Source organism: Cyrtonyx montezumae, unplaced genomic scaffold (assembly GCF_038088225.1).
Source record: "Cyrtonyx montezumae isolate F1298 unplaced genomic scaffold, pur_monq_1.0 scaffold_41, whole genome shotgun sequence".
NCBI lineage: Eukaryota > Metazoa > Chordata > Aves > Galliformes > Odontophoridae > Cyrtonyx > Cyrtonyx montezumae.
In genome coordinates this window covers 2,021,482-2,047,315 of record NW_027072047.1, presented here as the reverse complement: position 1 = coordinate 2,047,315, position 25,834 = coordinate 2,021,482, and the positions used below count along the sequence as shown (strand labels likewise).

At 42.4% G+C, this 25,834-nt stretch overlaps 1 protein-coding gene across 5 annotated transcripts in view; it reads right to left on the bottom strand.

Moving 5' to 3' along the window:
* The window catches only part of NEDD4L (NEDD4 like E3 ubiquitin protein ligase), a 138,131-nt gene that overhangs the window by 36,163 nt on the left and 76,134 nt on the right, over window positions 1-25,834 (bottom strand). For all 5 annotated transcript variants that reach the window (XM_065747097.1, XM_065747098.1, XM_065747099.1 and 2 more), the window contains 4 exons: window positions 6,075-6,125; window positions 3,057-3,118; window positions 2,852-2,954; window positions 386-552 (listed from right to left, as the gene is read on the bottom strand). In XM_065747097.1, coding sequence (XP_065603169.1) covers window positions 386-552; window positions 2,852-2,954; window positions 3,057-3,118; window positions 6,075-6,125 — 383 coding nt within the window. The remainder of the gene's footprint in view (window positions 1-385; window positions 553-2,851; window positions 2,955-3,056; window positions 3,119-6,074; window positions 6,126-25,834) is intronic.

Genomic DNA, 25,834 nt, shown 5'->3' with positions numbered 1-25,834 from the left:
ACACACACAATTCAACTGTGATTATGAACATTCAATAAAGAGCAAACAGCGCTTGTAATAAGCAACACTAGGAGAATAGCAGCTATTTCAGTACAACATTTTCAGTTAAACACTGCTACAGTGTTGTAAACCTAATTAAAGGCAACCTAAGGCTTAAACAGGAGCTTCACATTAGCACGAGCACAGATAGACAATGAAGTCTATTTACTGAACAGAAAAATAGTATCTCCTCAAAATCAACCAATTTAACTTAATTAAATCTTAAAAGACCTGAAGTGCTTGTGCTTGCATTTTATAAAAACAGTCTATCAGTACTCTTTACAGAAGAAAATAATCTGTTCTTCTTCTACCCATAAACATGAAAACGGACTACAACATCACTTACATTAGACTTGGTCGGTGCCATTGTGTAGTTCTGTTGTTGTGGTTGACATAGTAAGTCCGCCCCAGGTTGTCAACCTTTTCTTCCCATCCAGGAGGCAGTGGAGGAGGTGGTAACTCCTCCTGACGCTGAGAAGCCGAGTCATTGGAATCAACCACGTCCCATCCATGCTTAGGAATGAGAGTAAAAAAGATTTTAGAGCTCAAGTTAAAGAGAAGTTATATCAGCATTGCTTACAGTGGTGGAGATAGGTGCAGATTCCTGGTTTGTTTGTTTTTTCCCAAAGAGAAATAAGCAATAACTTAAATCTAAACCACAGAGAAACAGAAGAAACTTCATGATTACAGTGTGTGCTTCATTTCAGTGATAAACAATCTAAAATTCTACCAGTCTATTAAGACATGGATTCCCAAAAATATTTGGGTGGGTATTCCTCCTGGTAGCCAGATGCAGATTTCCAGTCATGAAGCCAAAGAGAACCAACTGCTAACTTTTGAACTCAGGCTGTGCCCGTTTCCTCGTGAAGGATAATAATTGTTTTCCGTTTCACTTTTCCACTCTCCTAAAGCATACAGAAACTTCTGTTCACCATCTCTGTTCCATCTTTCTGCCAAACTCATCTGCTATTTGACAAAAGGTCTGAAAGTGGTTGACAGCAGCAAAAAACTCCCAAGGAACTATGTAAAACCAGAAACACAGGCAGATGCCCTTATCACTCAAACATACCTTTTCTGGGAAAGATTAAAAAGCAAGCAAACAAAACAACCAAAAACTAATTATTACTTCTAAATGTACAAGATAGCTTTAAGTATCCCACTGCAACCACACTATATATTATGCCTGTTTCAGAAGCATACCCCAAAAGATTTTAATATGTAAATCCACCTGAATTCAAACCAAAATCTAATTGCCATTGGGTATCCTTTCTAGGTAAATACTGTAATTCAATTACAGATAAGAAAATTCGTTCACTGCTGCTGTTCAGAAATTAAAGTTAGAAGTCTTTTGTTAAATGAAACATAAAAGCTTTTCATTACCACTGATTTACTAGAAATGCTGTTTCTGAAGGAGACTGCCAGGGCCTTGTGGCATTACCTTATGCACTTGAGTCAGGAGAATCTTACTCATGGGGGTAACAGAAATTTATTTTCAACAGAAAAACAGACAATAAATAATATTCAGAAACAGAGACTTGTGGGTAAAGAAAGCATCACTGTATGTATGCTGCTGAAAATTTCTTTCTATACGAGTTCCTTTATTCTTGATAACACATACTTTCCAGACTAGTTTTATTTAAAAAATGCTAATAAACTCAAGTCTGTTATTTAGGCAGCAATTATGAGACATATTATATACACAAAAGAATCCATTCACAAAAGAATTTAATAACTGTAAGTACACTGGAACCTTTTACGGCCTTATTACTTCAAATACCACAGAAAAAATCAGATTATGTTTAAAATATGGTAATTTCTTTGAAATTCACAGTAGAAATTACTGTTTATTTTATACAAACAATAAATGTTTGATTGTGACATATATATACATACATAAACTTCTCAGATTCCTATGCAAATTGTATTATATGTACACACATACACAGACATATAAAATGCGCATTTATGAACACACATACACACTTTTTGGTACATGAATAGAGAGAAAAAAAACTGTGTTATGTATCTATAAAGTGCTGAAGGTGATGAACCTGAGGTGTTGCTCTATTATGTGCAGATCAGTGACACCTCAGCTGCCTCTGTACCAGGACTTGGGCACATCCTGAGAAGCAACTTCCAGAGAACAAATGTATGGCTTGGGATGACAGCCCTCCTTCTCAAGTTACAGATGACTGCTGCCCGTTATTAGTAATTAAAGCAAACTTGGGCTAACATCTACTCTGTCAGCTCTAATTGCAGTAATTCTTAAAATGGATGATGGCTGATAAGAGTGCTGGGAAGTCTTTAAACCCGCTGTGCCCGCATGTGCAGTGTTCTCTGTAAAGCTGGTGCTGCCAAGAAAATAAAGAAAAATGTTCCAAGAGCTAACTTGGACACGCTTCTGAGGAAGATGTACTTAGATATTAAAAACAGACCATCACGTTTATGTCAAATATGAATTACATGGAGAGACTTTCCAAATTCTTATGCTTTCTTGGCACGACTTATACAGCTTTGAGAATGTTCACGAAAATGAAAAAAATACACCATAACTGAATCAGGGAGACTTCAGAATTCACCGTGCCACCTGAAATATCCTGAGATACTTGAAATAGTAGAGAAAATATCATCTTATGGTTTTGAAAACATGAGAGGGGAAGAATATATTGATACTAACAACATTATTTTATCTTTAAAAACCATACCTTTTTCTATGATTATATCTGAATCTCTAATTACTTATGTACCTTCAGATGTATAAAAGCGACAAAAAGAAGACATTGGCTAGTGATCTCTTGATTAAGCGTCTTACCTCAGACTCTTCCCTTTGATCGCTGTTTTCTTCCTCTTGGCCACCATTTTTAGGCATGTAAGCCATCTTCAGTCTCAAGAAACCCTTTACACGAGACTTGTGACTAGAAGACATGGAGTTACATTTAATTCAATAACTCTTCCACAGTTGCAAATAATAAACCTTGTGGTATGAAATGTTTTTAAATAAAAGTACAAATCCTCACCTTCTTGGTCTGAGAAGGAAATCCTTAAATGTGTATGGCCTTTCCATAGTTGGGTCTTCAGTCTACAGGTAAGTAAGAAAATGATAATTTAAAGGGCTTGTCCACAAGCACTGAAGTACATGAAGAACATTCATATTGCAGATAGATGAAATGGAAATGCTAGAGAAGATTCTACAGTGTAAGTTAGCCTTGGTGGGGGGTTAATATACAGCTGCACAAGAGGTCCACTAGATGTCAGTGTGAATACCAGCAACGTGCTGAACCCAGTCTCACTAGTGTATGGAAACGCGCACAATTCAGTGAGACCTGGAAGAACCCGCAAAGCAAAGACCTTCCAACTTTCTGAAGCCACCCAACAGCACTGTCACAGAAGGATGCATCCACCTCAAGGAGTCTGTTTTATGCACATTAGAAAACTACTAAATAAAATGCAGTTCAGCTGGCTTTCGTTTCTCATTTAAAAGCTGTTAAGACTGAAAAACAGTAAAGAGGTTGAAATTCTTGATAAGGCAGATCGGTAACGTTATCAGGTTGACAGGTTACACTGTCTGATTTACATTCAACAACAAGTTTCACAAAGCTTTCAATCTTAAAAGCTTTCTATGACATAAGACACTCAGATTTGTTACACCTGCCAAGTCTGTGAGACGAGGACCATTACTGCTACAAAAGTAGACATTTAGAAATGAGAAGGCAAATATGATAGGCGGAAATCCATACACAGATTAAATCCCCCGATTTATGGGATATGTTAATAACTGTGTGACTGGGGCTGAAAAATTGGAAGTATGGCCTGTGTTACACTGAAGAAGTAAGCACGTGCTCCAATGAAGACCACATTACCACAAAATTTTCTTAATTACAAAAAATCACAGCATATCTGCAAAGCCCTTTCAAGCCCCATCCTCATAAACAGGAATACTACTTGTGCGCAACTCCTTTACTAAACTTTCATAGACACAGGATAACCTATCTCCCAGGTATGATTTATGAAAAGCTTTATTGACTGTCATAGAATCATAGAATCAGCAAGGTTGGAGCAGACCGACAAGATCAGTCCAACTGTGTCACTTCAAAGTCAATAAGCACTTCAACCATGTGCTACTTCAAAGTCAATAAATGGTAAATTGAGAATGAATTCTAACTCGTTATCACAGATTTTACATCAAATACCACAAAGATTTGTTTTTCACAAAACAAACTCATCCTGCAAGGCATTTCCTGCATTAAGTTTCCACTTAATCTGTGTGAGACAGACCTCCCATTTTCTCAGTGAGATAGGAGATTTTAATCAAATCAACAGCAGTATAAAGCACGCATGATTATGAACTATTGTTTTTTGTACTCTCATCTGTATTCAATGTACATTAAGTAATAGCTGTGCATGTACTTTAACAAAATTTTGCTGAGAATGGTTAGATACAGGATTTTGCCAAACAAATCCACAGCTGAACATTTGCTAGTAAATATATCACGATCTCTCATTTTTAGTGTACTGGAAGGATTAATGAGGAAACACTGATTAAAATATAAAGACACAGAGGATGTTTCCCTGAGAAGAAAGTGGTTTCTGGAGCAAAAGGAGTTATCTACAAACATGCAGAGCAGGGATTTCGTAGGGGGAGCACATTCACTTTCTAGTGAGCCTCAATGGAAAGAAGTGGGGAGTACGACACTACAATTTTCTCTCGTTTTAGCGCACTGAATTTATTCTACAGTGAAACAAAGTACCTCAGCCAGGAAATTCTGATTTATCAGTTTCTGCATAAAGACAGTAGGAGATTAAAAATGATTTGGAAGAGTAAGTTTAGCATTCTGCTGTTCAAATATGAGGTAGAGACATGCACCCTCACAGGGCAGCTAAGACCCCAGAGAGAGGACAGTAAAGTTTCCCATATATAGGAAAAGTCGTTCTTCTATACAGTGTGGAAGGAAAAAAACTGCTGATTTCTCAAGGCAGTTCACAGAAAGTGTGTGACATGCCTATAGCTCTCCCAACTTTGGATGATTTGTAATAACTAATATTCACTAACAAAAGAACTGTAAAATGTTAACTGACTGTGCAAAATAGGCACGTGGTAATGCTGCCCTCATCAACTTACACTTCAGAGCACATTTCCTGATAAATACCCACTATCACAATCTAAATCATCCTAATGTTCATTTATTTGTTTTTTTCACTACAGCATCCCCACAGAGTCTCCAACCCAGCACTGTCTTCAGCCTTTTCAGCATATGTCAACCCGAGGAAAACAACAGAAACAGATGTGAGGACCCACCTATTGACAGCAGTAGCACAGACCTCTCCCCCTGACTTTTTCAGTACTGGCACTGAAAGTTTGCATGCACTGCAGTCAGTCATAATTTTATTATCATCTTTATTGGACTAAGATCACATTAAGGAAACTACTGAGTAGTTTCTGAATGTTGAGCACCCTTCTGTGAGCACATTATAGAAAAAGCGCATTTATAAAAACAAGACTATGGAGTATTACTCTTATCCCATAGCCTTAACCATGCATTATTTAGACAGATGAATGGGACCAAAAAACGTTTTTATTTTCTTCAGCATTTTAACATTTCTGGGAGAAATGGAGCTTGCTTTGCTGAGGGAGAATACAACCATTTCAACTATAAAGGAAAAGTACGAAAAGGAAAAAGCCAGAGGTTTCAACGGATAACTGTCTGTGGAAAGCTGAGATGCAACCAGCCTATTGGCCATATGTCATTCATCAACTGACTCAGGCCAGACAAGGATTTTAAGAAAGAATCAGGATGAGAAATGGATGAAAAGAGAAACCCCGATTCTGACAACTTCAATGGGTGCTAGAGAATCACTGTCTCGCTAGACTACTCTGCATGGTGGGGCTTTATTTTCATGCAATTTTTCTTTCAGCTCCTATGGCTCTACTGGGAATATTAGCTTTAAGTAGAATTTATTTCCATAAATTTTCATAACATGAGTTTTTCACTGCTGGAGGTGACAGAAAAGAGCACAAAGACAAAAGCACTGCTTACCGGAAGGTGGCTAAGAGGCACATCCACCTGACCCAGGAAGTCGTCTCTTGTCTGTTAAAGAAAAGAAAAAGCAGAAAATAAGCAATTCTACTCATAAGGTCCTTTTTACACAGAGAAGTAAAAAGTAATGAACAGCGATCCAGTCACAGCGAAGCAGGAATAGATACAGTTTGGTACTTATCAGCCACTACAATTCAGATGTTTTAACAGAACACTTTGACACTTCAAAATGGCTTTTTTGTCCACAGCATGTGAGTTGAGTGCTGATGAAATTCTAGTGCTTCCTTTAATGACCTATGCATAATTCAAAATACAAAACGATAATCCACTCTGTGCATGAATTATAGGCTGATTACACATTTAAAGAACAGGGTGACATAGTGGTTCAGCATGTGCTTATGTGGAGGCTTTGTTATTTTTTCACCTTTAGTTTAAGGAGAATTCATTTCTAATGGGGAAGGGATGGGGAACCTGATGTCCAAACAGTGAACCCACAGTTGCAAGAGTTGTAAACAGCTTTCCCTCAACTAAGAGTTTATCATTTTACCAAAGAGAAACCAGACAGTAGAATTCATTGGCTACCCAGCCTTTCCAGCACCCAGTGACACCTGTTGATGCCTGGACTGGATGGCACACTGGGCCAAACCATCCATCCAGCCTACCACCTTACACAGCACAAACATTCACACAGCAATTCTCAGAGCACTTCTGGCAATGTGCTTGCAGGGATAGAAGAAAAGGAACATGTCGAGAGAGCAGAGGGGGACAAAGAGGATAACAAAGAAGATGACACTCAATAAATCCTAGAAAGAAACAGTGGTCAACAGTTTTCTCACCAAACAGTAAGATCTCATCAATACATTCAGTGACAGTGGATGTACCAACTCCAGCAGAAAATATCTGCGTCCTGGCTGCATTGCCATTTGTTTATAAGCTGTGTGCTGCTCAGGCATTGCCTTTCTCACTTAGGGACATCTCAGAACTGACACAACACTGAAAAGTTCTTATTATTAGCAGTTTCCAGTGCTGTGCACTCAGGCATAAATAAAAAATTATTTCCTTTAAGACCAGTTTATCTTAAAGCTAGAATTAAACCACGTCTTTGCTTCCCTACACTTACCTCTGTTTTCATACCTCACCTAAAAATCATGACCGCCAGCAGCTCAATCTAAATATGTCTGCTGAATATGACATTTCCAAAGGAATAAAATTTTGGCAACAGATACGCCATCCAGCAATTAAAGAGCATAAGTGCATTTGCTTTGCCAATCACTGAGCTGGACTTATATTTGGTATTCATTAATCTTCTAAGATATTGATTTTCAAAATAAAGCATCTTGCATTAATCAAAAATCAACTGTCTGTCAGGGAAGACAAATTCTGGCAGATCCCGTTAATGACACCAGATATCAGCCCCAGCAAATTCCAGAGAACCTGTGTTTATTTATATCCACACTATGCACAGGATTCCAGGAAGTGCATGCTGCTGCTCTGAAGCCAAGTTTACATATTCCTCATAGCAGAGCATTAAGTTTAATATTAAAATCCATATTTTATATGATAACATAATAAGAGCGTTGTTTCTACTACAAAGATAGCACAGCCCTCTGATCCCCAGAGACAGACATGCATCTGTGCAATACACTCCTACAGCAGTGCAAAAGAGCACCTGTACTAAGGAGCCAAATATAAATAAAAACAGCAAACAGGCTTTTAACTATGGAACTATGACTATTAATTCACTAATTGACTGCTGGAAAAACCTGGTGGCATGCATCACTTTTGGATAACCAACACGCTTCTCACTTAACACTGGCAAATACCAAGTACCTTCCACCTCCCTTCAGTGGGACTGCTCCAGTGTCAACTACTCAGAAACACACACACACACACCTATTCCTACATCTGTTTATGCAGTTTTTCATTCAAGAAAAACAAAGCTCACACGCATGGAAAACTTGCAGGCTAGTTACTGCTCCTCTGCTTTGGGGTAGACGTTCCTGCAGCTGCAGCAGCACTGCACCCAGCACACTGACTGTGCAGGTGGTGCCAAGGCTTCAGCTCCTCCTGCTGTCCTGCAAGATGGGATGGGGGCAGGGGGAGCTGGGGGGGGGACAGAATCAGGGCAGCTGATCTAAATCGAAAGGATATTCCATACCATATGATGCCATTAGAAAAAACTATATAACTGAGTGGAGTTGGTTGGGGGAGGGGTTGCTGCTGAGAGGTGGGCTGGGCATTAGTTAGCAGATGGTCAGCAACTGCATTCTGTATCACTTGTTTCATAATACAGGCTCGCCTGGCCTGCTCCAAAAGTGACACCTCCTATGTTATCATCCTGAACCACAATATCAGACGGTGGATGTTGGTGGTAGGGCAGCAGAGGTTGAACCTTTCCACCAAAATTCCCCTATATTCCCTTACAACAGAAGGAAGCAGAGGGGCAGACTGAAAAAATGGTGAGTGTTCTTGAAAGTTTTACTTTTATTTGGCACTCCACATTGCAAGCCAACAAGTATTCACCGTTATCACTTCTCATTTGTAATTAATGGAGGACCAGAGACCCACTTTAGATTAAAGATACCTGAAAGTAACAGAAAAACCCATGACTACTGGAGTCAGTAAATCGGTATTATTTTTTAAAAGCCATATTTAATTTATTTGTTTCAAAGAGAATGTAAAATCTCACTACTCTAGACTCTGCCCTATTTTCCCTCTGGTTCTCTCATAACGAAAAGCAATCGCTTCTGTTCTGGTGGAGGGCAGAAGTACAGCATCTATTTAGGAAAAACAAATCTGTCCAACTGTTCCCCTTAGTTATGCAACCACCTTGCAGAAAAGTAATGCTAATGCAAGAGTCCTTTCATTTCTCTTTGGTGTGCTTGCAGACAACTGACTGGCATATCGGGCATTCTGCACACTACATTTTCTTGAATGCATGTGAGCTGCCCCCATTACATCAGCACAGTCATCAAATCCCAAGTGCAGACACAAATCTCAGATGTCCAGCCAATTAGAACAGGAAAGAGGATGCTTCACCTTATTAGTGCTTATTAGTGATCACTGAATGATCACCAAATGTGAACACTATTGCTGAGAGAGATGTCTAAAAACTCCCTGAGCTCCAGCAGCTCAGGGTTGTGTCTTTTGCCCTGGAAGTTTGCTAAGTGTAACTGTTTATAGCCAGCTGAGGAGGTACAGCAAGCAGGCAGGAACTGGAGCTGAAGGGCAAGGATGCTGGGAAAGCTCATAAGCAGATTTCCACCAAATGTTCATACGTGAAACTGAGCTGCCCATTGCCTCAAGCCTGGGAATGTGCAACACCTGCGTGTGACTAGAGTGATCTCAACTGTGTGGGAAATCCAAGCAGTGGGCAGAGATGGGGAAGGCAGCACTGCTTTACGCAGAGCTCACAGACAGCTCCCAGGTGTCCCACAGAGCACAGAGGTGTTTTGGTTCTCCAGCCAAATTCCAGAAGGGGGAGAAGCACTCTTCCCACCTATTGTTCCTGTGGCATTTTCAGTTCATTGCAATGTTCCTATCTTCCTGACCTCAATATTGTTGTGTACTGTTTCTGAGCACAGTTAAACCAATGCCACATTCCAGCCCAGATTCTGACCAATTTCCGAGCTGGGCGACACAAACTCTACAGTAACTTTCACCATTTTAAATAAATGCAGCTTCTGCCTGAAGTTAAATGCCTGAAGTCCACAGTTTTCTCAAACTGCAAAATCTCTGCCCCTTGTTTCAGTGCATTAGTAGGGGCCTAAATTCAGAGGGCCTGATGGACAGTGCAGAATGATGGCAGAAACAGTCTGATGAGTTTCAGAGCCCACCTTATTTCTTTATATTCTGGTCTAAATAAATGAAAGCTGTATCACTTCCAATCTTCTCAAATCACTGAAACACTGGAGTGCGACAGCTCATGTAACAAGGATGGCAGAGTGAAGGACACTCGTGAGCATTCAGTAAGTGTGGGCACAGCAGCGGCACACAGATACCCGTGCTGACAGTGATGTGATGGACACACTCCCAAGGCCAGGTGGGTGTCCTGATGGACAACAGGTTGGCCACGAACCAGCAGTGTGCCCTTGTGGGACCCTCATAGGGCCAGAGCTAACATGGGGTGCATTAAAAAGAGCATTACCAGCAAGCCCTGGTGAGGTCACGTCTGTAGCACTGGGTCCAGTCTGGGGCTTTCCAGTTCAAAAAGACAAGGTTAGAAGGAGTACAGTGGAGGGCCACAGAGATGATTAAGGAGCATCTCCCATACGAGGAAAGGCTGAGTAACCTGGGTCTGTTCAGTCTGGGGAAAAGAAGACTTAGGGCGGGATAAATTATTCCTGATAAACGTTTACAAATACCTGAAGGGAGGTGGGAGGCAAATGGATGAGGACAGGCTCTTGTCAGTGGTGTGCAGCAATAGGACAAGGAGTAATGGCCTAAAACTTGAACGTAGGAATTTCTGTACTAACACATGGAAGGATTCCTTCATTGTAAGGGTGATGAAACAGGTTGACCAGAGAGATTGTGGAGACTCCTTCTACGGAGATATTGAAGACCTGGCTGGATGCCGACCCATGTGACCTATTGTAGCATACTGGTTTAGGGGGTTGGACTTGGTGATCTCTTGAGGTCTCTTCCAAACTCTGGGATTCTGTGATGAGAAAGGCTGAGGGCACTGAACTGACATGAGACCACACTCCCTCAGCTGTGTTTCACTGCATATGCACAGGTTGGACAAGAAGCCAAAACTAAGTGTGTGTGTGCAGTTCTGCACCATACACATCAGCCTTATCATGGCTGCACCAGAGGCACAGGAAGGGAAGGCCTATATGCTACAAGCGGATGTGTATATCAAAAACCAAAATGTGCTGTCCTTGGTGAAGGGCCAGGGGGTCAAAACCCCATCTTCTTTTGCATAGTTTCCCATCTTTCTCCAGGCTGAACACCAGGAGCTGCTGGTGCTGGGGATCCACATAGCCCCACAGGACAGTGCCAGTCAGCCAAACAGGGCCAGAGTGTACTTACAGCTACAGGAAAACGTCAGTGCTGTCAGCCCTAGCTGCAAAGCACAATCAGCACGCCAGGATACATCATCCCCTCAAGGTGCAGGAGTGCATGTGGCTCTGGGGAGATACAATAGAGCTTTACACTGATGTGTTCTAGAAGTCAGAAGCCGGCAGTACAGTTTAAGCTAGGAGAAACTAGCAAAATAACCAGACCAGGCAAAGAAAAACCTAATAACACGAAGGAAGAGTTTCCACCATTGAGCAAATTCAGTTGCCAAATCACTATAAAGCAAAGTGTAAAACTGAGCAAGCATTAAATTTGTGTATACATTACTTAGGCACTGCACTCGAGATACAATACAGCACCACTGCTCAGTGCCAGAGAAGCCATTCCCAGGCTTTAAGTGTGCTCTCACATAGCACTAAATCTGCACAGCACGGGCAGAGTGGTTGTGCATATCAAATAGGAAAAAGCAAACCAAGAGCAGAAAATGCCCACTAGCTTCAAGTTGCATTGTTGCAACATGAAGACCATGCTTTTCACATACAGAAGTAACTCATGCATTATTCCTGGCTTTTAAGACAGCGCCTTACCTTGAATGTATGGGGTTAAAAATTATTAGAAGTAATCATAAACAACTGTTTCTGAAACAACTAGAATTTCTCTCTGCTTTTAGAAGGTTGGATTTTTAATTCCTTTCCAAATACTGACAAAATAGATGGACACTCAGAAATGTAGTGCTCTTAAAAGCGTAACCAACAGAGAGCAGCAGTTGCAGCAGCTCTTGCTAATTGCTTTCAGATTTGGAAAGGCATCGCACTGTAAGATGTTTTTCTCATTAGCAAAGCTGTCCTCGTAGGGAGGTGCTTCAGCAGCAAACCAGAGGCACCCCACTTCCAGCCCCTGCGCATGCCTATACATTATTCACATCCTCTGCAGATTTCACCTATCAAAAATTAAAGACATTTCAGTAATTCTTCCTATAAAGGAAAGTGTTTCAGAAAAAGCGTATTATGCTGCAGAATTGTTCTGTTGTCGAGTGCACTATTTCTCCACAAAAGTTTGAGTTAGAGCTGGAACTCACTGCCTAACAGTGACATGAAGTTGGTCTAGCCTTTGTGTCCACCTGCAAGGCACACAGCCACACAACACAGGACATGTCCTGGTGGCCATCAGTTTTCCTACTGCAAACCAGTTTCAAAGCAAAGGTACAGCAAAAAACAACACAACTTCACTTAATTTCCTAAACACTTATTTTGTCATTCATTTGTGCAGTAATAAATTAACATTTACTGTCCCTCTAAAGGCCTTCCCAGAAGCTTCATAAAGCACGTACTTAGAATTTAGTTTTCATGTTTTTTTACTGCAAATTCAGCTGTTGTGGTGACGCATTAATCTGAGCAATGCCTTTAAACTAAGGATTAGGATTTTCAGGAGGAATTATTCAGGAACAGTACATTGGAACACCAGGTAAAGCAGGCACACTGATGGGAGCCAGTAGGTTTGCATGCAATGTTCTGCACGCAGTAATAGCACCCCACGGAATACTGCTGCACATCCAAATGAGCCTGTTCTCATTCAGCTGTATCTATCACATTAAGACTTTGTTACTGAAGCCCTGTGGTACCGTTTTCATCCATTACGCATAGTTAACGACAAGTCACTGCACAGTGGTTCCCAGGATATTGCATGCACTTGTACAGGCCTCCTCATGGCTACATCTTATCTCGGACAAGATAAGAGTGCTAACAGCCAGGCAGAGGCCCTTCTCTGCTCTTCGCATAAAAGCACTCTGAGCTGTTTCAGAGAGGAGGCAGCAGTGCTCCAGAGCAGTTGCAGCTGAGTGTGAAAAGTCAGTTTCCCAGTAAGCACAGACAACCGTGACAACCAGATCCTTACAGAAATGGATTAAGTACGCCACAGTACATAAGCATAAATGATTTAAATTCTAAAATATTTGTATTCTGCTCCTGCTGCTTTTTTAGACCCACTCAAAAGCGTTGGGCAATTATGCCACAACTTGCTGCATTCCTGAAACGTGAGCAACATCCCTGAAAAGCTCAGGACAATAGCAGGGAGAAGGCAGCGAGTTAAAGGTTTATTCCCTTAATTACAACCACACAGCTTCTCTGTTGGGTCCCAGCTGTATCCAAACGTGGGCACATGGAAGCGCTGCATCCCAGCACGGTTCTCAGCAACAAATGGCACCCAGGACACCGCGGGAGGGAGCTGAGTGCCAAGGAGAGCCTGCAGCATGCCTCAGGTGTGAGAGGGCTGGGATCAGGAAGAGAGTCAGTGTGCGTGGGGGGAAGTACAGACAGAGAGCCTACCACAAATGGAATGCCTGAACAGTTCTGTTCCATAAAAAGAGAGGGGACAAATGAAAACACAACAGCAAACACTCAAACGTGCTGCAGGAATTGGTTCTGTTCACCCTGCTGGGATGCCTCAGCTCACACAGATCATTCTCCATATTAAATCTCACTTAACTTTGTTTTTGAAAGGTGACCGATTGGGATATTTCAAAATATAGTTATGAAATTGACATAGAACCATGACTTTTTGCAGTGGGTATCAAGAACCTTTGTTAGCTGTGCTCTCACAACTTACCTTAACAGAGCTGAATGTGTAGAACACAGGAAACAAACGCACACTCTCAGCATCTTCCATTTGGAAGATGACTTAAAATGGCGAGATCAGGGCTACTGGACAATGTCACTCCCCCTACATCTATGAGCATCTGCTGGTAAACAGCTGCTCCTCATTAAAAAGATTTATGGTTTTTGTTAAGTAACAGACATACGTGCATAAATATGCCAGGAACAGACACACAAACGCCTCCAAGATAGGAACAACAAAACCATGGGGAAGGTGTCCTAGCTGCCTTCCACTGTGCTGTCCATAAGCACTCTAGCAACTCTACAAACATTTACTGAGTGACCCAATACTTCTTGCCCTCCATGCCCTACGTCTGTGGTCCTCTTGAAATGAAGTGTGCCTTGGTAATGGCGCAGGAAGTGGAGGCAAAAGCGTTTTTTACATTGTGCTTTCATAAGACTGCACAGGATTCACCAGGGAATCACTGCCTCATGTCTAACAGAGAATGCCTTATTCAAATTGTATACTCTCGTATACTAAAAGGTACTGAACCTAGGAAACAGACATATTCAATGTGGAAAGACTTTAGATGGAAAGATACTTGGTAAATCAGAGAGCAACATCCAGCTGGGCAAACAGCAGGAGGACTGTGACAAGAAGATTATGGTGACCCCAAAGCAGAAGGAGCTGCACTTCATTGCTGGGACTTTCTCTGAGGCTCAAAGTTCTGCATGTGCTCAAACCCTTTTTGCAGCACCACCTGCCTGCACAGAGCAGCACACATTCCATGGTCAGTGCAGCTTCCAAGCAATGCCATGGGGAAGTGATGGAAAAAGGACTCGTAAACCAGCTTCATCCCTACCAGCCACGCTTTCTCCTTTCAGAATCACTCACTGTGAAGGACAGCACAGGTAACACTCAGAAACAAGCAGCTCACAGAACTACGATGAATGGACTGCTGAAAGACAGCGCACCTACTAATGATGGCAGTGGGTGAGGGGTGCATAGAAGACTGCAAATGAAAACAATAGAAAAGAGCTGACACACTCTTTGTTAGTATTGCCTTGTGATGCAGACACTGTGAGCTGCGCAAAAGACCCAGACCTGGTTCTTTCCCTTCCAGCACTGCTTGGATTTCCCCTTCACTCCCTTCCAGTCATGCCCAACCACCATCCAGAGCTCCTCCACCACAAAGCCCGATTACCAAGGAGACCAAGGAAGAGAAACTGGGGAAGCAACAGGAGGCGAAGCAGTGAGACAACAGCAGCGCAATCACTGCAATCAGGCTGGCATTTAGTCAGGCGAAGTTGTTCAAAGCAACTCAGTAAGTTCTTTTAACAACCTGATCTGAGCAGCGCTTGTGTTCAAGAAGGCACGCACTTGGCAGTATCCAAAGCAATACTTGTGCTTTAATGATTTTCCTAATGTTTAGAAAAAAATGAAACAGACAAATACTTCGTAAGAATGCTAAACGCCACCTATACTTGACACAGGGGCACTTTGTATCTGCTATCTGTTAGGACACTGAGCAGAAGCTGCCATTCTCTGGCCAGAGAGAAGATGAAGAAATGCTCTGTTCCAAGGCACAGAACACTGATTAATGGACAGTTAATGTGGGTTGGCTTCATCAGTTCTTTAAAGGAATGAGCAATGCGCAAAGACACATGTTCAACTACCTCTTCTCCTGCCAAGACAAAGAACCTCAAGAACATAAGACCAGCTAAAACTTAGAGATTAGAAACAACACCTTCGTTAGTATCGAAAAGGAGAGCCAAGGTTCCATTCGGCTTGCTGGTTTCTTGTATTTTCAGTTCGGAAACACACGCCCATGGCTCCAGAAAGAACTTGGGCAGGAGCCACTTCCTCACTGGGACTCTGTGTTGCAGAGCATGGTGCCCTGGTTTGGAACCATGGTTTACGACTCCTCAGAAGTGACCTTTAGGGGAGCTGACATAAACCAAATCTGTGTTATTTCCCTGGCTCATGTGTTATGTCAGGAGATCAGAAACACACTATTTTTAACTACTTCGTTTGTTCAACGATTTTACTCTGTAACTTCCACATGGTAGAACACAGGAAACTATGAAAATTCAACTTAGAATACTGACAATTCAAAATTAATTAATTCCTTACAAAAATAAAATAATAATAATAAAAAAAGACAGTTACGGGTTCACATTACTCAGTTTTTGGGAGGTCTTTATGGGAGAACATTATTCATTTAAATGGCAGCCAAACAGAGTGCGATGCAATTTCTCAGGGTAAAGAAAAAGGACCACAGGTAAAAACACTGATGTTCGTTTCACACACTGTGCTAGTTTTCTAATCAGATACCAATCTCCTTGGTTTGTACCCTGCATGGAGAGTGGATGCAAATGTAGTTATTTTGGCTTATAACAAAAGAAACCAACACGAGCAGCACTGCGCACCATCGTCAGTGTTCTGTCCAACACCACTCAGGATCCTGAGCACTGTTCACTTTTCTTTAGCAAGAGGTATGGGGGCTGCGTATGATGGTCTACTGACTGAAGTAGGTGTAAATAAGTAAATAAGTGAAGCAGCAAGCACTTTAAGCTGTTCTCAGAGAGCGGGTCACCCTGCAGCTCTCAGAGACGTGTTGTGCAAACCCTGCTCACAGACCTGGGATGCCAAAACAGGAGGAAGCCTCTGTTCTCCTACACTACACTGTAGACACCAGTTAAACTGTCTTCTCCATTTCCATATGCCCTCTGCTGTGTGCTAGAGGAAGTGTCCGATGTACAACCACACAGCTTTCCCTGTCCTGATACCAAATAAAGAACACGTTAAACAAACACTGAAATAATGACAGTTTTCTAGTATCTGGATAAATTATGGGGGATGCTTAAATTAAAAAGATACTTGCTCCTACTGTGCCATAATCCCTCATTAATTTAATGGGAAGCTAAAATATCATACATTTCTTTCTGGGGATATGGCCTGCAAATATGGGCAATTAACTGATTCAAGGGCACAGCATTCATAAGTCTATGCAGAGACAAGCAGCAAATTCTCCATACAAACCCTTCTCCACCCCAATTGTTTCTATTTCTCTTTATAAGAAAGTAAGTATGAGAATCCTGGCCTAACGCCTTGCTAGCTTTCTGAAATAGAACCATGTCAAGGCTTCCTGGGGTGTGGCAAAGGCAAGGCATTGTGCACATGGAGCTCTTCTTCTCGATTCTCCCATTGGCTATAAAGTAAGCAAGATTTGCTTTCACTTGAGATGTTCTCATTAATGTGGCTGAGGAATATTAGAAAACAAGAGACATCAGAAAAAAACCACATCAGCTTCCCACATCCAAGTGGTTACCTAAGGTTTCTCAATACTCAAGTTACCTACAAAGAACAAAAAAATTCTATTTCTCTTGTGTAGCTAAGATTCAGTGTTCTAATACAGAGAACTGAAAATGGGCAATGGGCTCCAAGCAACATCACAAGTACACTGATTTCTGAAAACCCCTTTTGTTTCAGCTCCAAGCACCAAACAGTAGCTGCTATTTTGCACTTCAAAATGCATGCACTACCTAAAGCTTTCAGAAATTGTTAGTGTACAGCCTCACTTCAAAGGAAGGGTTCTTTGAAACTGATGCAATTTCTTTTTTTTTTTTTTAATGCCAAGAATTTGACTCACAAAAGCGTATCCTGGACCCAGATTACATCCAAAATGAAAATCAATGTTTTAAACTCCATTTTCATTAAAATTCCAAACCCTGCTAATATTTACTTGCTCTTTTTCAGTGCTGTATATTGAGAGATGAAAGCTGTGACAGAGTAGGTGCCAACTTCCATTTGCTGATATCCAGAATCTAAATATTCATCCTACAATGCCTGTCTTTGAGGTTCTTAAGGAACTGTAGTATCATTCATCGTGGGATCAGGAAAAAAAATAACATATTTTGTATATAAATCAATGCACCCAGAGGTCAACTTCATCACATCTCCATCAGCAGCGGTTACCGAACCCTTCAGTGTTTGGTATCACAGAGAAGCATTCTCAGACAGTTTGTTTTCCACACCCAGCAGGCTGCTCCATGCTTTGGGGTGGGCTGTGCCAGCCCCCCACTGCCCACCACCTCTTCTGCCCCTCCATATCCTTTCTAAATGGCTCCTTGCTGCTTTGCCTGGAGCAGGACCAGGGCTGGAATTACCATTCTGCAATCAGTTGGGGATTTCATCCCCACTTTAGCAGGTACACATTTATATGCATATTTATTTATGTGTATTTTTATCTTACAACTTGTGTTAGTGTCAAACAGAAAACGAAATACAACTCCCTTGTACATACTTCTACTCATTTGTTGTAGAACACATGAAAACCAGTTGCACTAGAAACAAACTGACCAGTATAGGGAGGACATTGGTTCTAACACCTACACAGATCTCAGATCCCTGCACAGTATAATCTGTTGCAGAATGATGCCTGATGAAGTCCTGACATAGGAAATCAGAAAATACAAAAGCTGTCAAATGAAGTCAGTGCATCAGCAAAGACCAACGTGGCAGCACCAGGCTGCTGTGGATTCAAACACTCTTTGGGTTTTCAGTGTTTGTGAAGGGGCCCAAGCTTTGTGCTAGTGAACGGTGGCACCACATCCTCCCATCACAGCTGGAGCTGTCTTGAAGACGACAGCAGACCATGGCATGGGTCTGAGAAAAACCAAAGCCTAATACTGCAAACAGCACAGATCATATTCTGGCAAAAAGCTCCTGTATCCCCATTTGTCCATGCTACAATACACATGGAGAAATCCATTAATTTCATCTATCACACTTAATTTTCACAAATTACAAATATTGTCTACCTCTGGACAAAAACACAGCGTCTGTCAGACACTACTACAGACCTGCAAGGCCAGAAATTCACCACACACAGTGCTCTTGCTGCTCTTGAGAGAGAAATACATAGACACGAAGGAATGCCTTCTACTAAAATCTCCTTTGTTGCAAAACCCACGTGTACCAGCAAGTGGTATTTGAGCAGGTACATGACATGGATGCAACATTAATGCAACTAACCCGCGTCTGAGGACATCTCAGTGTTCACCAACTCCTTAAGAAGACTGACTTGTTAAAAGGTCACAGCACATCTTGTGAAGCTTCTGAACTGGAAGAGAAATGCTGGTGATCTGCGTTAAGGAAGCAACAAGAGCTCCTAGCAGTGATTTTGGGCTTGAGCATACTCGCACTTTTGTTGTCACTATTTGTTTTTTAACTCAGAAATACATAGAAAATAGCAATAATGCGAATCTTGAAGTTCATGCATCCCAAAAGAGTTTCTGCCCAGCATTCAAAACATGTACTACAGACTACTAAATTCTGAAAAGCTGCTCAGGAATAAACACACTGCTGCAAAAGTGCAAGCTGCATCACCCAATACTCCGCAATCACTCCCAGCAAGCATCGCTCACTTGTGTTTATAATAAATTCAGTGCGCTGGCAAGCTGTCTCTGATAGGGTTTCTAAAAATAATGAGGTGTTGGTAACACAGGCACTCCGCAGCCCCACTTCCTGATCCTCAGACAGAGCCACGTGTAAGGGGTTCTGCTCCAATAACAGAGTTCTGCTCCATTTATACTGAATCTGAAACAAATACATGTATTCTGGTAACACTACGCCACGCTTGAAGCAGATTTAAACTAAATGGTTGGGATATTTGTAACCTAAAGACTTTACAATGCAGATGTACTAAAATATAACGATATCACGGGTAGAATGCACAAAACTTAAGCTGTGGGGTGTGTGTCAACGTCCAGGATATGCACAGAATGTAGTGGGTGTAATTCTTGGCTTTAATGATGCTTTGAATTTTATTTAGAAGCATGAAAATATTTAAAATAACTGATTTAATATAATCTCTTCAGATAACATTGCTGTTCACGTATGTGGGTATGTGCATTTTACTTACAGGGTATGACGCAGAAATAAATTAACAACAGCTCACAGCAGAACATTTTTCAGACAAAAGCAATCATGAGCCACTGTAAACACCAGCTTTGCAAACTGACTCCTTGTGGGTGACAAGGCCTCTGACCGCCTTTCACTGCTTGAAGAATATCTCTAATACTGAAACAGCTTCTTTTTTTTTTAATAGAAGCATTTCAAATACATGCCCCAGAACACTGTTTCCAGCTAACTGATGAACACTGAACACGATGCTGACCATGCAGGCTGCTGTTGCCTTGCCTCCGTTTGTCACAAACACGGATGCTGCTGCTCTGTGCAACTGCAAACTCTTTCAGCAATAGGGTCAAGAATACCAGCACAGACACTGCTGCTCTCCTTCAGCCAAACACAGCCATCCCACACCTCCCCGCCCTCTTGCCCAACACACCAGCATGCCATCTCCTGGGGTTATTCCTCAAAACTAAGGCTGAAAGGTGAAGCTCTGACTGCAGCAAACTAAAAACCAGTCCTAAAAGCAGCACAGCACACATTTATGTGACCTGATTGGAAGCAGATTTCCCTCTGCCTTCTGATCCCAGAGCACTGTACACATTGGTCCTGCCATGCTGCAAGGCAGAGGACAGCAACACCACTTTGGGAATGACAATGCTGAGGTCTTCAGTCTCAGGATTTGCTTCCACCCAGCTGGATGTGTGCAGCAGCACAGGATTTGAAGGGAAGGAAGGTGAATTTCTTTTCCTTTGTGTTTGTTCATTCTTTCTGGCAACAGAAAGCTGCATAGTCATACTGGCGGTTTTATTAACATCTTCTTTCCCGCACAAAACTGCTACTAATGCCATCCTCTCAAATGAAAAAAAAAAAAAAGAAAACAGGTAAAAACACCAGGTTTTAGATGGATGTACACAACAACACACTTTACAGCGAGGTTTAATCTAGAAACAAGGACGACAGGGTAAATGCGGGTTTAAGACAGTCTGTGAATTAGAACAGACACAAAACGTGTACATTACTGAACTCTATTGCTTTTCTCAAGCAGCAGAACAGTGCAAAAAGCAGTTAACACCATATCAGTTTTATTACGGGTGGTTTTCTGTGCCTGGTGCCCTGGCTGGCACCTAGAGCATTAAGACTGTGTCAGCATTTCCATTGTAAATTGCGGGCCTTATAAACTGAGCTTTACAGAGATCACTGCGTACTGGAACTCAGCATACAACTTTCCATGTAGGAGCAAATAATTTATGACTGCTATGAAACCAAAGGTAGTGTTATTTCCAGCTCCATAGTGCAAGATATTTTTTTTCCTTGTCTCTTTACAGAAAAATACCAAAAGATACAGCCTGCAGCAAAAAAAAAAAAAAAAAACAAAAAACAAACCCCCCCCCCAAAAAAAAACCACCCAACAACAACAACAACAAAAACGTTAATGAAATCCAGAACAGTTTTCCAGGCACCTCTGGGGATGGGTAAAGACAGTACAGTCAATTCCTGACTCTTTGGAAACATGATGAAAGTAAATACACAGTATAGACACCCTACATGAGCAAGGTACTTGCAGTGGACTTCCCAAAGCTACATAGGATATCATAGAACCTGTGACCACTGAGGAACAGCATCCTTACCCCTACCTGCAGCTGCCAACAGCATCCTCCATCTGCACAGCACAAGAGACACTGCAGCCATTGGCACTCCTGGTGCAGAGCTTCATAGCACCATTCATTTGAACTGGTGTAAGCACCTAGCAAACTAAGGGCAGCATTACTTCTGTTCTAGAATTGCCTGTTAGGATCTAAATAGTAGGCCCTGAAGGAGGTCACCAGAGCTGGACAAGTGCCATATGAAGGACGGAACTGCTAAGTGCAGCACCAGAAGGCAGAGCAGCCTTTGAGGAGTGCAGCACGTCCCACACCATCCACTCACTGCAGTCAGCGTGCAGCTGAGCTGTGCTGGTTCAGGTGTCCATGAAGGGACACTCAGACAAAAACACTTATTTCTGACACACCTTTCACCTTTCTGTGTCAGAAAAAAAGTCAAACTCCTCACTATGCAACTAGTACAACAGAGAACAGCAGGTACACAGTTAATGATGTGACTTTTCTTGGTGTCTGCCGTGTGGAACCATGTGGCACTCAGTAGTTGCTGCGAAGGGGCAGACAGCCCAGGGACACACAGCAGGTGTGGGGCAGCCATATGTCAGCGTGGCACAGGAAGCCATGTGGTGCTGGGTGCTCCCCATGTCTCACACACTGGTGACACTGGGTGGGAACAGGGCAGCAGAGGAGCAGTGGTAGCTAATGTTAGGAATAGGATGAGTCCCATTTTTATCTACTCATCTTTTGGCTTCTCAGGCATTCAGAATTGGCTTAGAAATTGCAAGACATGTAACCAAGCCACCAAACTGAAAGCACTGCTGTGTCTTATGCCTACTCAGGTCCCAAGAAGTATCAGCCTGGGGCTAGTTAAGGATGACAAACCTTACACTGCACACTGAACACTGTGTCAATTGCAACACTAAAAGGAAAACTAGGATTTCCCTCCTCCAGGGACTGGGGTACCACTGGATTCTGAAACAGAACTTCCTGAATGGTTCCCTGAACGAGGGAGTGGGAGGTAGAAATCCCAATTTAACTTTATTTTGTTCTTAAACATCCCCGCCAGCTTTTCTTGTGAGGATCAGCAACACATAACCCATTTGCTGTCCCAACACCATCTCAGGAAAGAGACTTTCTAGACATTACCATAAAGACATGGAAGGATTTGTTATAGATCAGTTTACATACAAAAGAAAGAAAAATGCAGCCCAGAAGCGGCTTTCATCCTAACCCACACGTCTCATGGTTAGCAAATCCCTTAGTAAAATACATAATCTTTGTTCCTGCTCTGCCTTTCATTGTCACAAAACAGCATGGACTGCCAGACAGGGCTGGTACAGCTCCTCCAGCTCTCGAGTGGAACTATCATGGCCCAAAGGGATCCTGAAATTTGAAGTAACGGAAAGCAAAACCACGTGGGAAGTGGCGCCTACAGATGGGGCCAGACACAAATCCATCAACCCTGACGGACTGTAAGTGACACCTTTAATTCACTGTCTTTCATACCATGCAGCAAAGGCTTGGCTAGCTAAGTGGTTCAGAATTTTCTTCCTTAAATATCACCCACAAGGCAATGATACACAGGAGCAGAATTACTGCAGCAGTCACTAAAAACTGTCCTGAAAGAGACATAATTCCAGAGCCTGACTACAGAATTAGTACTAAAGCTAAAATGCACAAAGCTTGTCCTCATTAACTAGTCTCTATTTTATATTTGAACTTTCTGTTCCACTGAATAAAGATTGTATTTCACCCATCTGATTCTGGGTCAAGTAAAAACATCCCAAGACTTCCACATCACAGACTACAAGCACGTGGAGCACTGCATGGCGACAGCTTCTAACCAAAAATAGGGAATAATAAATACAAGCTCATAAAAAGTTAATTGGTATTCTTCTCATTCCCCCTTTACTCAACAGTATATGATACTGGACATCACAATCACATCACAAACACATTTCTGACAAACTGCTGTCAACACATGCCTCTAATGGGTCAGCTATTTGTAGTTTGATGGGAAATCCATACACGCTTCTGTAAGTTCTTATAGATGGGGTATTAATTTGAAGTACGACTATGGCAGAAATATTGTTGTAGGGCTTCAATGAAAAAAATGACACCCCAAGCGCTGAGCTCTTCTATTCCTTCTTCCATCTGTTTCTATTCCTACACAGAACAGAAGTTTTACCTTTGTACAGACTATACATCATCATATGCTATCCTAGTAACATAGCTGAACACCAGCAAATCATCCCTCTTCGATTGGTGGTTCATGGACATGCATCCCCCCAGGACAAACTGGAGATGAGTAACTGCAGTGTGATCGGTCAGAGAGATCACACTCACAACTCTTCTGCTGGGATAGAACAGACAATGGTACTGACACATCAAACTTGAGCAGCAGCAGCATCTGATGGGGTGGGTCGCTACGTTCCTTTGCAAAACTTTGCCATCTCTGAATTATTTTCCAATTCACAGAAGCACTATGATAAGAAGTTAGTCGCAGGCACTTACACCAAGCTGTCATCATGGCACGTAACGAAAGTGGTGAGGGGGGCAGCACAATGAAGAGAAGCTCACAGCCCCTCTCCAGAGGAAACAACCGTCAAAAGCCATTGTGCACCGTCGTAATATAACAGGGCATTAAAGCACGTTATTATGTAAGATTTGAGTTTTTCCTCAACAGCAGCAGCAGCGCAGTCGCTTAACTGTCAGCTGCTAACTGCTGGTTTCACAGAAGGGCTCCTGCAACCCGGCCCCCCACGCAGGAGCCACCTCTGCTCTGCCTATGAAAACTGTTCCTGATGGGCGTAGGCCTCACCATGGCCACAGCAGAAGCTCTGCCCCAGTGCAGGCAGAGGCCTCATCTGAGAGTGGCTTCCTTGAAACACTGCAATTCCCCATTGACATCCAGGCCATCAACAAGTTGTGAAAGGTGAACAAAGTGAACGACAAAGGGCAGAACAGCGCAGGAAGTGATGTTTATTGCCTTTGGGAGAGCACTCTGCACTCACAACAAAGTTCATTCCAACATTATTTTTAAGGAAGGAAGGAAGATATGCGCCGACTTGTGAAATGCGGGCTGGCAGAGCCAGGAGTTGCCTGTGCTACTTGCCAGCTGAACATAGCTCAGCTCTACCACAACATCAAGCACTTTCCATTTCTCAGTAACAACAAAGATGCCTTTGTCCAGTCCCAAACAGTCATCCAATACATGGGATTTCAGAAGGGTTCCCTACAGACAAAGATAGGCACTCACAGATCCCAAGCTACACACAATGTGTTCACTCTATGCCACAGGATACAGGCACACAGCATGGAAAGTATCATAGCAGTCTAAGGAGTCTGCAAGCACGCTTCCAAAAGAAAGATGTTCACAACTGGGCACAGGTGCATCTCTTAATATTCTCTAACAACTTATAAAATGCATCCTGCTTGCCCCAAACCACAGCAAACAGCAGATACTTGAACGGCCATAACCACTCGGGAGCAGCAGGACTGCTGACGTGTGCATGAGTGCTTCATTGCAGATAAATACGGCGGCAGCAGCTGCTGCCTGCAGCCCCAGGCCCAGGATCAACCATGTACACACAGAGATGTTAAACTGGAGGGGTCCCAATCTGATACCCTCACAGCTCTAAAGCACGGCAGTGTAACAGGGCACAAGCTGCAGGCATGGCCCTCTTCAGCACATTGATGTGCTGATCAGCAATGGCACACAATGAAGGATGGTTTATAAGCAGACAAACCACAGCAGGCTTTCAGCAGGACTCCTTCACTGCCCTCACTTCCACAGGACCTGCCAACCAGCTGCCTGTACCCGCATTTTAGCTGGTCTTGCTAGAAATATGAGAAACATCACAGCAAGTTTTACACTGCCATTAATTTGTTGTTTTTTCTTTTTTTTCCTTAAATTTGATTTTTTGCGCTAAGAAACACACTTGCTCTCAGTCTGAGTGCTTCTGCGACTGACATGGTTCAGGAATGGCCAAATTGATTTCATGTGGTAATTAAAATCAAGAGCGTGAAGGAACAAATTTCTTAATTCTCTTCTGGAAACACTGAAGCACATCTTTGGTATGAGACTCACTACCAGAAAAGTGACTCTGGGTTCTGTCCCCTTTAGGAACAGGAGGACAGCTGCAGGGGCACAGGGTGAAGCCATGGGCCCACCTCCACCAGCTGTCCAAACCAAAGACACGCTTGCACTGGGGTCTGCCCTACTGCACTGACTGATACAGCTGGCTATAGTGGTCCTCCAGGAACTGCTAGTACCCAGCGATCAGTAGGAAAGCACAACCAGGCATACATTTTCAGTGCTAGCTAAAACACAATGGAACACCATGTAGTGCACGAATGAAATTCAAATGGAGGAGAAAAAACAGTGAAGATTCTGCACTCCGGACTTTGCTGCTAGAATGTTCTAGGACAGCAGGAAAGACACTGTGCGCTACTTACTGAACTGCTAGCTGACAGAAAATGAAGCAAAACTGTACTTCTTTGTTAAAGAGATTTCTTTTCATTGCTTATTTTTATTAACACTTTGGTGTATTTTGTGATTTTCTATGCATAATAACAACGAAAGAGCTCAAAAGAAGATTACACCAGAATGGCTCGGAGATGCCAGCTTTTCGA